This window comes from Lacerta agilis, chromosome 14, assembly GCF_009819535.1.
Source record: "Lacerta agilis isolate rLacAgi1 chromosome 14, rLacAgi1.pri, whole genome shotgun sequence".
NCBI lineage: Eukaryota > Metazoa > Chordata > Lepidosauria > Squamata > Lacertidae > Lacerta > Lacerta agilis.
Genome location: NC_046325.1, coordinates 20,341,548 through 20,356,728, shown reverse-complemented (window position 1 = coordinate 20,356,728; position 15,181 = coordinate 20,341,548). Strand labels below are relative to the sequence as shown.

Sequence of the window (15,181 nt, the reverse complement as noted above, 5' to 3'; positions counted from 1 at the left end):
AGTCTGAATCTTCGCCCCTCCCACAGCAGGAAGGGCGCCAAACTCCTGCCTTTCCCCTTTTCCCCTTCTGTTGCCCTCTGATCTTATCCAGACTCCTAGAATGGGGAATGAGAGGCTGGCCTCTGCCCTCCCCACTTCCACTTGACACAGTCTCAGACCCCTGCTTATCTGCTGATTGCCTAGCAACTCTCTTGCTGCCTTCTAACTCTTCCTCTTCTTGAGAGCTAATAGTCTTCCCTGGGAAGGGGGGGGGTCAAACTGCCCTTTTCAACTCTGTCAGCCAGCTCTCATCTGCAGAGTCAGTCCCTCGTTCACTTAGTTCACTTTCTGAGTCTGACTCTTCCCTCTGTGGTTTCTGGAAATGTTGGACCTCATATTTCATTAGACCTAACCAGCATGGAGAAAGGCCAGAAGTTAAAGAAGTTGTACTTTGACAACATCTACAGGGTCACATGTTCCCTTCAGTCTGCCTTTACAAGATTGTCATGCTTTTTATACACTCTGAACCCATAAAAGCAAGTAGGAAGGCATCCACCCCATTTTAAGCTGCCTAGGCTAATCATTCTACACTGTTCAGTGTAAACATATCTAGTTTTTTGTTTTGTCAATATGTGTGCTACTCCATTTCTTTTAGTCTTATTATTTAGTCCATATATATTGCAATATAGCACTTTAAGATTGATTCTAGTACAGTATATTCTAGTACAGTATATTAGCACTTTAAGATTGATTCTAGTACAGTATATGAAGATGTTTATACAGTTCTGCATGGGCCACTTCAGGTTTCATTCATTCATTCATCCATCCATTCATTCATCCTCCTCTTCTTTCTCCCCTTTTTCTTCCTCTTCTTCTTCCTCCTCCTCTTGAAGTTCCCCAAATTCTTTTTTATATCATATTGTGTAGGAAACAGCAATATGGTGCAGTTCCAGGCTAGGATAATTCAAACAGAAAATCCAACCCATGTAGGCATTGATGAAAACTTTTGTTACAATACCTGATTATTTGAAATTTTTACTGATTAGTAGCTCCCTTTTGTTCAAATGAGGCCTTATTACAATGATGTAACATTTTGGAAAAAAGATGCAGCCCATTACCCCGCTACTGGAGGCTAAGATTGAGAAGATCTGCACAGCTACTGTATATTTCCCCTTGGAACTCAGGTAGGTTGGAACAAAGGAGAACCAAACACTGCAAAACCCTAACATGCTGAAAGTGATGAACTTGGCTTCATTGAAACTATCTGGTAGCTTTCTGGCATGGAAAGCCACAGTGAAGCTGGCAAGTGCCAGGAAACCCAGGTAGCCCAAAGCACAGAAAAACATGGTACTTGACCCCTCATTACATTCCAATACAATTTCATTAGGCATTGAATGTTTGTCAGCATTTGGGAATGGGGGAGAGATTGCCAACCATATAATACAAATTGTTGTTTGGATAAAAGAGCAAGAAATCACAACAGAGGTGGACAGTTTTCTGCCCACCCACTTCCTCATCCTGGATCCTGGCTTGGTGGCCATGAAAGCCAGAACCACAGTCATGGTTTTTGCCAGCATGCAAGAAACAGCCACTGAGAAGATGATGGCAAAAGCAGTTTGTCGGAGGAGACACATTACCTTCTCAGGTCGGCCAATGAATAGCAATGCAGACAGGAAGCAGAGCAAAAGAGAGATGAGGAGAATGTAGGTGAGAGAACGGTTGTTGGCTTTGACAATGGGAGTGTCATAGTGCTTTGCAAAAATGCCTAGCATCAGAGCTATGACCAAAGAACCTGAAAGAGCACCAGTAGCTAAACTGATCCCCAAAGGTTCTTCATATGACAAAAAGGTTACAAGCTTAGGAATGCATGTCTTTTTATCCTTGCTTGGATAATGATCTTCTTGGCATTGAAAACATTCAGCTATGTCTGGAAGAAAAAAGGAAATAATATTTATCTGAATTATGTACACATTTTTGATAGTACTCTACAAAATAATTCTCACCATTCTTATCAGATATCCTCCCTTCTGGACATGGAAAGCAATCATAGCAGCAGAATGGCTCCCCTTCCTTCTTTTTCTTGCTATAACCAGGAAAGCAGGAATCAGTGCATACAGAAACAGGATATGTCTAATGCATCAAGGAAATAAGAGGGTGTTGATGTTTGTATCACTTTAATGCCAGTTGTTTGTTAAGCAAGCTTAGCATGATTCAAATAGAATATGAGGGAAAATGTGACCATTAAAAAGTGCAACATTTGCCTCTCATTATATCCTACAGTGTGGAAGATACCCACTGAGATACAGCTATTTATTTATATAATTTACTTTATTTATTTATTAAATTTGGATACCGTCTTTCATCTGAAGATCTGAGGACAGTTCACAATGAGCGTTCCCCACATCAAATGGGGTGTGCATGTTGCAAGGTTGCGGGGAGACCCGTTGGATCAAGGTGGCAGCTCCTGGCAGTTGGTTTGGCTTCGCCTTCCCAGGTTGGGATACCTGTGGACTCCACCTACTCTAGCAGCCGCCCAATCCCGGCTGGGGAGGTGTTTCCAAGGGGATTGGCCAGGTAGAAGGAGGGATTATACAGTACACACAATAGATATTGAGTCATACCTGAGAAGCAACCGTTGGATTCAGAGCTTCCCCACCCTCCACTCCCTCAATTGACGCTTACTTTGCAGGTTTAACCACCTTTTTTCTGCAGCCACACAGCCATGCAGGTGCTGCTATGACAAGGTCGCTGTTGAACGGCCGGAAAGGAATTTCCCTGCATTGGCAGGTTTCGCCTTTCCTGTAGCAATTCGTCACAACTTTGGCGGTTGCAGGCTTTGGGCGGAATCCTTTAGTCATTTACAGGATTGGGGGGCGGGGGCGGTGACCCCCGCCCCCATTGCGGTGGCGCTAACAGGGTTCCCATTAAAGGGGTCTCAGGGGGAGGCATTGACCAAACGCCCAGGGTCGTCACTGCCTCCCCTTCCAGCGGGAGCGAACACAGGGGGGTGGGCTATCTGCTTGAACATATGTTCTCCAGACTAGCCCACTTCCCAATCATGCTGGATAACCCTGAAGTTACCCAGAACCCCGGCTGGGGGGCTGGGAAGGATAAACGCCCAATGCCTGAGCCAAGGTCTTCCTACATCTGAAATATTAATAAAGTTGTGGCCAATTTAATCCCATGGAATGTGTCATGAGTCATTATTTTCCCTCAGGGGCTGCCCCGGGTTACGGGGGGACTTCGCCTGGCCGCGCAGCATAAAAGTACAGAATAAAACCACAAAGTACATAATGAAAACAAGAAGAGCAACATAAATCAATAACCTCCACCTTCCCACATCTAAAATGACATTGACTGTTAATCAGCCAAATACCTTGTTGAAGAGAAACCTTATTGCCTGGCACCTAAAGATGTATAATGAAAGTGTCAGACAAACCTCCCTCGGAAAACATTTGCCAAACATGGAGCCACTGCAGAAAATGCTCATTCTCATGTTGCTACTTTCCAACCCCTTGTGGATGAGGCACATGAAAAAGGGCCTCAGATGATGCTCATAGTGTTGGTCACTTTATATGGGAAAAGAAGGTATTGAGGTGAGCCATTTATAGGTCAAAACCAAACCCAAGCTAGACACCAAGGCACCACCACATAGAATGTATTGCAGTAATCAAGACTTGCATCTCATGAAGTACAAAGTGATGGGGATACACAGTCCATTCATTGTCTAGGCAGCTGTATGATACCCTTTCTCATTGTGTGTCATGTATTGTAAGTCTTAAAATATTGCCATTTAATTGCCTCCTGGAAAGAGAAGGGGGAGCTAGAAGAGGCCTCTACAGTTCCAGTGGCAATTTTGTGGTTGGTGATGGCGTTTCTGTGCACCAGCTGGCTATACACAACACAGCATTTCATATATGAAAAGTTTCTTTGGTGTCCCTGTGAAAATTCAAAATGAGATTACTTCATTAACTATTGTATTTAAATCCTACCTCATTAAAACATCTGTGCCACACAATGGCATCTTCTTTAATGGTGACTGCTTGGTCTTCACTTGGAGCTTTGAGACGAATCTTTCCAACCTTGACTCTAACAAAAGATTTGTTTGGGAATGTGACCCAGTTTACAATATCAAATCCTGCCACTAATACCCGATTCTGGTCAAAGGAAACAACATCTCCAGCACTGTTGTTAAATGAGCCTTGTTTCAGAAAGTGGTGGACCTAGATTGAAAAGGCAAATATTGACATTTAATAAAATGGTGTTAATGTACAACAAAAAAACTGAACCTTTCTCTCTTCAACAGTAAATGATAGAGATAAAATAATCCACACTTTTTCATTGCAGTAAATCACCTTTTCCAAAGTTAAAGGAATTATTAAATTAAAAACATACTTTAAGAGAAGTAGAGAGGGAATATAGGACATTTTCAAATTCACCCATGCACCAAAAAGCATAGACAGGATCAGATGGTTTTCTTTGCAACTTACAACCAAGCAAACACAGTTAAGGACTTCACCACATAACATTTGAGGGAAGTAGCTGGGGAAGCTATGGCAAACTATGGCAAGTTCTTAAAGTTCTTAAAAAAATGGGAGTGCCGGATCACCTCATTTGTCTCCTGAGAAATCTCTATGTGGGACAAGAAGCTACAGTTAGAACTGGATATGGAACAACTGATTGGTTCAAAATTGGGAAAGGAGTACGACAAGGCTGTATATTGTCTCCCTGCTTATTTAACTTATATGCAGAATTCATCATGCGAAAGGCTGGACTGGACGAATCCCCAACCGGAATTAAGATTGCCGGAAAAAATATCAACAACCTCAGATATGCTGATGATACTACCTTGATGGCAGAAAGTGAGGAAGAATTAAAGAACCTTTTAATGAGGGTGAAAGAAGAGAGTGCAAAATATGGTCTGAAGCTCAACATCAAAAAAAACTAAGCTCATGGCCACTGGTCCCATCACCTCCTGGCAAATAGAAGGGGAAGAAATGGAGGCAGTGAGAGATTTCACTTTCTTGGGTTCCATGATCACTGTAGATGGTGACAGCAGTCACGAAATTAGAAGACGCCTGCTTCTTGGGAGAAAAGCAATGACAAACCTAGACAGCATCTTAAAAAGCAAAGACATCACCTTGCCAACAAAGGTCCGTATAGTTAAAGCTATGGTTTTCCCAGTAGTAATGTATGGAAGTGAGAGCTGGACCATAAAGAAGGCTGATCGCCGTAGAATTGATGCTTTTGAATTATGGTGCTGGAGGAGACTCTTGAGAGTCCCATGGACTGCAAGAAGATCAAACCTATCCATTCTCAAAGAAATCAGCCCTGAGTACTCACTAGAAGGACAGATCCTGAAGTTGAGGCTCCAGTACTTTGGTCACCTCATGAGAAGAGAAGAATCCCTAGAAAAGACCCTGATGTTGGGAAAGATGGAGGGCACAAGGAGAAGGGGACGACAGAGGATGAGATGGTTGGACAGTGTTCTCGAAGCTACTAACATGAGTTTGGCCAAACTGCGAGAGGCAGTGAAGGATAGGTGTGCCTGGCGTGCTCTGGTCCATGGGGTCACGAAGAGTCGGACACGACTGAACGACTGAACAACAACAAAGCTGGGGAAGCAAGCTGTCCTTAAAAGGTAGTGTCTTCCACAAATGCTTCCTTATGCTACTTTTTGAGGTTGAGTAGAAATGTTGGGGTACATGCTGATTGGACATTTAATGTTCATTTTCTTAATTGAATAATGTAGTGACCTGAGTTCTTATTTACCTGTTTGGCTTATTTGGCATTTACTGTGGGAAGGTAAGTATAACAAGACATGGTGAGTGAAAAGTGGCATAGAAATATAATAACCAGTTATTATTGTCAACTGTTCATTCTGGGTGCGGGGCAATATATATTGGGCTATACAGTTCCCATTTTCAGCTCGCTCACGTTGTTGGGCTTCAAATAAGATTAGCTGCAACCAGCATTACTAAATGGTCAGGGATCTCACAAGCTGGAATCCAACAACCTCTAGAGTGCCAGTTTCCCCATCCCTGACTTATACTCTTTGCAACACTATACCTAGTTTTCCATCCCTAGTCCTTGTCCTATGTACATCCCATGTACATCCTATGAACAGTAGCACACAGGAAATTATTATGAGAGTGGCCCAGCGCACTATGAGGACTATCATCACCAACTCTTCAGTATACAACTTCATCTGGGTTAGAGAATAGCATAGGTCACTAGGAAAAGTTTATTCAAATATAGAAAATGCAAGGAAATGACATTGCCAGCCATTACCTGCCATGGTTGATTCTTCTGAAGCTTCTTTCTTTCTCCATCTGCCATTGTTCTGTGTTTGGATGTGGATGAAAGCATATGCAGCGCATGGGCCACTGCATAGACAGCATTGTAGATACAGTAGCTGTGACCAGTCATGCTCATTTCAAAAATAGGTCCAGGAAGATTCTCCAGACTCTCATCTCCAGTACAGATATCTCCAACCACATCATCCAAAGCAGAGCTTGGGAAAACACAGCCAAATGCCTGTTCCCAGAAATTTCTGATAAAACCATCATCTGCTGTGCTGGAAGGGTTTCTGCCCTGAAGAAATTCTCTGAATCCCTGTATCTCATTGGAGTGGATTGAAAAAGATATAGCTCCATGGAAGGCTTGGATATCCCAATCTCGTTGGTAGGAAAATGATTTGAACTGTATCTGTGCTGTCAGGATCCAGACTATACCTCTTGGCATTTGTGTTGTATCTTCCACTTCTGGTAGATATAGCACCCATCTCAAAAATATTATGGAATCTGCTTCTCCATAGCAGACAAGTGCATTCGCTGTGCTGCTCATAACTCTGTCAAACATTTCAACTCCTTTTTTTATTATGTCTCCATCCTCATCATCAAAGCTGAAATTTTGGGTACATGTTTCTACAAAGGCTAAACAGATCCCACTCTGGGATAATAAGGGAAGCATGTGTTGCAGAAACATTTCTACCTTATCATTGTCATCAGCAATGAATCCAATCCATATCCATTTGAAATGGATGAGTAACTGGAGAATCCCCAGGAACTGAATGCTATCATTTGGGACCATTCGATAGGATGAAAGGAATTCAGTGATATATGTCCTCTGAGGAGTGGAGCCATATAAAAGCTAAAAGTTAATTGGAAATGAAGTGGGTGGAATACCAAAAAAAGATTGTTAATATGCAGTATTAAAAGAAAACATGTATCCATTCCTTTCAATGCTATCTCAAATAGATTAAATTCAGACAAAGGTGTGTTGTTGTTTTTTTTTAAAGTACACTGTATGCTTCAATTGGCTTATCAGTTATGGGCAGACTGTGTTATTCCAAAAGCCACTGTTCTTTAATGAATCTGTTAGTACACTAATGTGCTTGCTTTCGAGATATGAAATTTTATATTCTGGCATGATGTTAAAGACTTAAGTCATAATTTTGGGACTATGAACAGGTATACTTCTTTTTCTTAATGGAGAAACAGGAAACTTTGTGTTCTTCCTGCTACTCTGGGATTAGCCCTCACTCCTATAGGCTGAGGAGTACCAACACAATCAAGAGGAGAAATTATTTGTGGCTAGATTAAAGAGTCCCTTCCCCATTTCAGGTCAGACTAGAAAAATGTTCTGGATGAGTTTACTACATTACTAAATGGGTGGGGGATAGGATGACTTGATTATGTCATTCAAATGGGTTACATTATTTCTATTTAATAGCAAATGTGGGCAAACAGTAGTCAAGACACCAGGACAACGGGAAACTAGGAGGTCTTTATCCAGATTTTGCATGCATAACCAATTAGATGTCATGTGTAGTTCCTTCTGATAATAACAATAAACAACTTTTGGTGGCTTCCAGCACATATAAAAAATAAATAAAACGTCAAACATTAAAAACTTCCTGATACAGGCTGCATTCAGGTGTCTTCTGAAAGTTGTGTAGTTCTTTATCTCCTTGACATCTGATGGGAGGGCATTCCACAGGGAGGCCCTGGTTCTCTCTAACTTCAATACTTGCACTGAGAAAACTGCCAAAAGACCCTCAGAGGTGAACCTCAGTGTCTGGGCTGAACGGGGGTGGGGGGTGGGGGGTGGAGATGCTCCTTCAGGTATACTGGGGTTTCCATTATTTTATTTTTAAAATAAAATGGCTGGCCAATGGTTCAATTAGGTAATTACTTCAAGTGGTCTTATATGAGGTTCACTATAAATATTAACCTCACATACATCCAAGTGTGATAAAACCAATTTTGTTACCCTTGACAGCATCCTTGTGGTTATTATTAACATTTGTACATTTCTTTTTGTCACTAAATAAAATGTCATTGTTTGGTAAGAGTAGGGCTATGTCGGTGGAAGTTGTGATCCCAAACCAGAACAGAACTGTACTCTGCATTGTACTGAGCATTGTAATTACTCAGCAGCAGAATACTTCCTTCTAAAAGATTATAAAAGAGAATGTGAGATACAAAAGCAAAAGGAAAGCAATTGGATCCAGGAATGTTTGAAATGTCCCTCACAATAAACAACAGAATAATTAATGGGCTTAAAGAACTTTAAACACTTTTGAATAACTCTTCACGTATATATGGCCTAAAAGAATATTTTTGTCTTTTTCTCCACCGTAAATGATTTATAAGTACTGTTTTCCATTATCTTCTTCTTCTTCTTCTTCTTCTTCTTCTTCTTCTTCTTCTTCTTCTTCTTCTTCTTCTTCTTCTTCCTTCATTGGCAATGACTCGTAGCTGAGTAAGATGGTCTTCCATAAACATGGTTTTAACTGTTGATCCATAAGTGAATGTGGAGACCAATTTTGGATCCCTGCATCCTTCCACAGTGGAGACATAGGTCTCCAGATGGGAGTTTATCATGGCGAGGGTGTGCCAAGCATGCCTTGCTCTTAGCACATTTCTCCCTTGCGTTCTGAGTTCGAGCATCTTCAAAACCCATGACACCGTTGGTAAAGACAATTGGTAAAGTTGTTGGTGTTTATACTACATATGCCAAGCTACGTATCTGCATAAGGCATTCATATAAATGGAAAGGTCTACATGTTTAAATAAATTGTACCTATCTCTGTCTTTCAAAGATTAGGCCACATCTGGTAAAAAAGAAAAATGGTTAAAAACAACAACCGTACATTTCTAAACTCTGCACACACATCCTACCTGTGGAATCTTGTAGATACTCAAAACATTAGCTATGTGGTGAGACGTTTCTGAGTGAAGTGCCCCAATGACTGAAAGAAGATTATCCTGGTAGTCACATTTATAGTTGGGGATAAATCTGTCTCTTGTTGAAAGAAGTTTCATTGTAGCATGATAGGTGAATGCAGCATTGGAGTAGGTGTCATATATATGAAATCCCAGGGTGACATTGGGTAGGATCTTGGGGTTTTCGTTGATCTCATTTATAGCAAACACCAAGGCCAGGATGTGCTGGTAGTTCTTAGTCACTGCACTATGAAAAGATTTACATTTTGTGTTATATGCATTTTCTACACTTTGTAATAATATTTCTATTGCATCATGCACATTTCTCATTATTATTAAGTTATTTATTGTTGTTGGTTTTGACCATTACAGTACTGGAGTCCAACACTTCATAAATTCAGGTGCTCAGCATTAAGTTGGCATATCAAATATACATCAACAAGTAAGGTACCATGTCACCTGGATCAAGAATGATAATTCTTATAATGATAATTTATATTATTTTATCTACTTATTTTGCCTTCTTTCCCCTACCTTATCAGCAATACAGCAAAACGGATCACAAAATTCTATTTTCAAATGCCTATTTGTTCTGTTTTCAAATGGCATCTAAATACATTCCTATAATATAACTATTTAATGGCCATAGAAATGTGGGGCTGGAACAAATTATCCTTGGCATGATGTTGTTGAGAAGTGCCATCAGAGAAAATGTTATGTTTTGTGTCCCTACCTTTATAGTAATGTCACCAAACTATGCCAAACCAAATCATAGCATTTTTCAGCTTTTGTACAACATAGAGAACATTATTGTTATCTGGAAACTTTCCCGTGTGTAGATTATTGAGACTAAACTACCTGGACTAAGCTGTATTCCTGTTCTGGGATTTCTAGTTTACTGGACTCAGTGATCTCTTTGTTATACAAAGCAACTCTGTCATTCTCTTTCCTTCTTATGGAGATTATATTCTGAGGTAATTGTTTCTCACTGGATCTTTCCATTCTATTAGGTTTTCATCATGCCCACTATATCAATGATGCACTCCAATTCACCCCATTGGAGGCATCTAGCATTACTGTATAAAGACTTGCATACAATTTCTCTTTTCAAGTCTTTTCTTCACTTGTACTTTAATGTGTGATGCATTGGCCTCTCTGAATTGATTCCATGTGTCCTTCTGCAGCTGCTGGACCACATTATCTCTATGTGGAATATTTCCAGAGTGTGTTCTATTGAGGCTCTATGTTCAAGTTCTAAGCTTAAAAATTTCCTGTACCATAAACTAAAAAAGTACTTCAAATGCCTATCTTTTTCTCATTTATTTTGCTTCTTCTGAACCATGGGGAAATATGAAAATATCAGACAGGATATTTGCTTCTGTTTTAGAAAGCTAGCCCAAACCCTGTGTGAAAGACTGATAGTAAGAGTAAGGAGGAATGTTTCAACTATGGCTATCATGCACTAAGGAGAGGATCGGACCAGATTATTTTCAATTTCCCTTCCAACTTTATCGTTCTATGGGGATGACATTAGTTGCCAGTTCAGAAATTGTAATGCTAAATGGTAGCTTCAATTTCATGAGGCCATCAGTTCAATAGGCAGCATGTGTCTATTCCAATGAACAGGAAATCTGAGACTTGGGTCCATCTTTCTGCCATTGATGGTCATGCAACTCCAAAGTAGCAATGGAGCTCGATTACCATACCATATCTATATTGCCTCAATATCATGCTTGTGGCCCTTAACAGCTGTACTTTCTTGTCATTTTGGAGTGTGAGTCAACATAGAAATACCTTAACACATCATGTTAAAAGGTTTACTAATGAAAATATATCTTTCATGCACTGCTACAGAACAAATTTGCCAACTCTATTGGGACCTTGTAAAATAGAAAATATCCTAGGTATACTGTAGAAAAATGTATTTCTTACATTGCTTCTTCAGATAGTTTCTGGGGAGGTTGTTGGTCAAAAGCCTTTGGACTGGAAAGGATTATGCTCTGAGAACCAATGCTGCCAAAGATGATGTCTCCGGGCTGATAATACCTGTGAAGAATATCAAACGGATCCTGCATTCCATATTTAACAACAGAAATGGTCAATATTTTGGACAGTAGGAGCATATGCAATACCACTCATGCAGGCATCCTGAATACTAATCTTTAGTAGAGATCCTGCTCCCTGTCTTCATTTGTAACACCAGTGTTCCTGGTGTTCATTGTCGAGCCTTGTACTGTATGTCCCTGCTCCCTAATCAATTGCTGTTTGTTAGCTAATTACAGGGGACTCAAATGAAAGATGTATTCTCTGGAGAACAGTGAAATAAATACATGATTGTCATCTCTAAAGGGAAGTATTATCTCTTACTCAGTTGGGTAGCCTTGTGTAACAAGAGGAAAATGGCGCTAGTAGTTAAAGAAATTGATCTGGATCCAAATCTGGAGCCAAAATCAGAAACATGAGAAGCTGCCTTAAACTAAGTCAGACAATTTGTTCATCTAGCCCCGTATCGTCTACACTGACTGGCATGGGTTATCCACCTTTTCAAACAGGGGTCCCTGAATCCTACCTGCAGATACCAGCATTTGAACCTGGTACCATCATTATTGTTAGCTGAAGCTCTACCACTGAACTATGGCCTATTCCCCAAATTGGTAGATGAAAGCAGTTGTGACAATATGTTGCAGTAGAGGACTGTATGCGTTCATTAACTTGCAATGTATTTTCCAAGTTGGTCAGCTGGAGTTGGTCAGAGTGGAGGACACACTACTGCAGTGTTAAAATGACATTCCACTGTCACTCCTGTCACCTTCTGTAGTTGGAATGGACAGGGGGCTGAGATTTAGTTCTTCACCTCAACAAAAAAATGTCTTGGGCTGCCCCTGCTAACTTCCCTTATGGGTTTTCTCCACACTTGATGGTTATGATTCTAGAGGACTTGATTATGATTACCAGCATGCTTCTGTTGGTGGATAGCTTTGCATATAGAAGCATTTTGATGGCCTTGAATTCTTGTAGTGAAGAAGAAGCTGAAGAAGTTTAAGAGAGATAGACAAACTTATAAAAAGAAGGTGGCAATGATAAAGTGCTATGTTCAAAAAGGTACTCAAGTAGAGGAAATTATATGCAATATGGCTGGAAATGTAGAACACTGGCTTGGAGAGGTAAAAATAATGTATTGGATTGTAAGTTGTTCTTCTATTTTATTCCAACTCTCATGTTCCATCCACAGCTTGGTATACCATAAACCAGAGGCCTTCAATTCTCAGGGGTGGAGCTCTGGGGTCAGACAGGCTGAGGGTGTAAGGGGTGAAAGAATGCCCTGTTCATGAACTGAAGTGAATAAATGCATAGAATTCAGAATGAGGTATTGAGAAAATATATACAACATAATGAGTCAAGATGTGAAATCTTTATGCAGGTTGAGAAAAGATTATGGGCAAGTTTATCCCAGGCTTTTCCCTCCCTCCCCACCCTTTAAGGAAGGCAGGCAAATTTAAAACATATAATTAAATAAATAGTGAATTAGGATTGGGACATGAACAATATATGAAATTCAGGTGTATCCTGACTAATTTAGTACAAAGTTATGCCTCACCAAGGGAGCAATCCTACACACTAGAAGCTGGTATAAAGCAATTTGGTGTAAACTAAGGTGCCATAAATTACACCACTCCCTAACCATGCTCACCTGTAGAGCTGTTGCTCTGCCTCAGCCTGACAGTGGAAGTAGTTTTCTACACGGGGTTGCAAGGTTATGTGACTGAGCAACACAGTATATTATGACTATCCCACATTACTGTAATGTCGTAGGAACTTAGAAAGGAATCACACATTGAGTCAGACCATTGTTCAGTTTAGCTCAGGACAGTTTACAGAAAGGTAATTCTTAAAAAAAAAAAAATCACATGAGGTTGCTCCTCACCCTGCCAGCCACTGGTTGAACAGGAGATTGAAGTACAGGTTATCTGTATGAGAAGCACTGAGCTAGAGCTCACAGTTTTGATCACAATGATGTAACATTTTCAGAGTAAAGATGCAAGCCAGCAACTGAAGGCTAGAGGCTAATATAGAGAAAATCTCCACAGCTACCCTGTATTTCCCCATCTTTTAGTCATTTAAAATAAAAAGACACCCCCCCCCAAAAAAAAAACCCTAAAAGAAGTTAAAACAGGATATATATAAAAATCCAAAAGAAGCTCAGAAAGTCTTAAATAAGGGTTAGGAACATCAGACAAGAGTGAAAGAGTGCAAAAGGCTAATATATATAAGACCACAGATATCAGTCTACAGAGCACTCCAATATGAGGGCCCATTATATCTAGTTTGTGGCACAGGTCATCATCCGTTGAATCTTGAGTGCTGCTGTGCAGAATCTGGCAACGTTGTATGTTACAGCAGGATTTGCATCTGAAAGCAGCAGGGAGGTATAGAATTGTCCTGTGTGCCCTGGGTACTTATGCAGTGATGGTAAGATGAGGCTAGTATGAATGTCTCTATGATATAGACACTGGGGAAGCACATGCTCTGTTGTTTCTATTTGTCCAGAGTCACAGCGGCACTGCCTCTCCAGATGAGCAATCTTCCTCTATTGGCCTTCAAGGACAGCCGAGGGGAAGGCATGACATTGAGCTAAGATAAAGGCCCTCCGGTGCTTAGGGACTTCTAGTTTAGCTAGATATGCCATAGGGGAGACAGAGTACCTGGAGGATTCATTGGCAATACAAACTGGGGTCCTGGCTAGATCCAATTGGTGCTCAGTGTCTGCAACATGTTGTTTTATGAGAGCTTTGGCCTGATTGTATTCCATGTTGAGTAGAAAACCTGGAGAGAAGCCCAGGGTTGAGATTTTAGTTACCACTGCCTGTTACCATGTGGATTGAAAATAATCATCCAGAGTTAGTGGGGCAAGGCCAAGGGGAAATAAAGATCGTCTGAGCCAGTAGTTGAGTATGGTCACCCACACTCTAGCCTCCACTTTTATGAAACCTTTCTCTAGTCTCAGGGTGGCATTAGAGACACATTGTGGGACTTGAAGGGCTGATCTTAGAAATTTGGATTGTACAAGTTCTAGGGATGAAAAAATAGAGAAGGGGCCCAGCTGGGCACCAAAGACAAGTTGTGCTATTGCTTTGGTTTCAATTAATTTGAGTACTGCAGGTATATAGTAGCCACCTCTTTTTAAAAGAAATTTAAGGATTGCAGATGAGCTTGTCTGCGCAGTTTCAGCAACATATGTTCCCCATGGGCTTTCCTACTGCCGGTAGACTGAAAAACTACCCCCAGGTATTTGAAACAAGACACCTGCTCAATCTCGTGGCCATCTATGCTCCAAGAGCGGCTCATAGGCCTTTTGGCAAATGCCATGAGCTTAGTTTTCTGATAGTTGAGTTCTAGCTGGTTCTCCTTGCAGTACTGTGTTAACGCTCCCAGTGCTCTTTTGAGGCCAATAGGTGTTCTTGAAAGTATTGCTGCATTGTCTGCAAACAGCAGGACAGAGCAAGTTTTTTTGGGTTGAATGTTTATGTTGTGGAGATGGCCCACCATTGAATTAATGTAAAAAATAATTAAGAGTGGGGCCATTATGCAGCCTTGCCTGACACCTTTCTCAGTTTCAATGGCATCAGTAAGATGGCCCCAGAGGTTACATCTTACTTTGAGTGAGGTCCCTTCATGAAACATACATACTAGATGAAGCAGGCGTCAGTCTATTGAGGTGGCCACCAGTTTTTCTGGATATGGAGTCAAATGCTGATTTGAAGTCTATGAAAGCAGCATAAAGGGAGGTTGTGTTGCAGGAGGAGAACTTTTCAATTAGGTGCTGAAGTATTAAGCACTGATCAGTAGTGGATCGAGCATACCTAAAGCCAGCTTGCTCCTCTGCAAGTGTATTTTCTTTTCCCATCCAATCAAGGAGTTTCATTGCAGGTGTCTTGCGTGGAGTTTAGTGATGAAGCTGAAGAGACTAATCA

At 40.8% G+C, this 15,181-nt stretch overlaps 1 protein-coding gene across 1 annotated transcript; it reads right to left on the bottom strand.

Annotated features, from left to right (window-relative positions):
- Positions 1-253: 253 nt before the first annotated feature.
- Positions 254-15,132, bottom strand: LOC117057591 (vomeronasal type-2 receptor 26-like). Its single transcript, XM_033168436.1, has 9 exons — positions 14,898-15,132; positions 14,490-14,689; positions 11,142-11,278; positions 9,165-9,456; positions 6,271-7,131; positions 3,972-4,202; positions 1,983-2,109; positions 1,019-1,906; positions 254-387 (listed from the first exon to the last, which is right to left on the bottom strand). The coding sequence occupies exons 1-9, from the start codon at positions 15,130-15,132 to the stop codon at positions 254-256; spliced, it is 3,105 nt and encodes a 1,034-aa protein (XP_033024327.1).
- Positions 15,133-15,181: the final 49 nt, after the last annotated feature.

Coding starts and splice junctions, on each gene's coding strand:
- LOC117057591 (XM_033168436.1), bottom strand. CDS start 15,132: ATGAAACTCCTTGATTGGATGGGAAAAGAAAATACACTTGCAGAGGAG. Junction 14,690..14,897: donor ACTGACGCCTGCTTCATCTA/GTATGTATGTTT, acceptor TGCTGTTTGCAG/ACAATGCAGCAATACTTTCA. Junction 7,132..9,164: donor GTATCTACAAGATTCCACAG/GTAGGATGTGTG, acceptor ATTAACTTTTAG/CTTTTATATGGCTCCACTCC.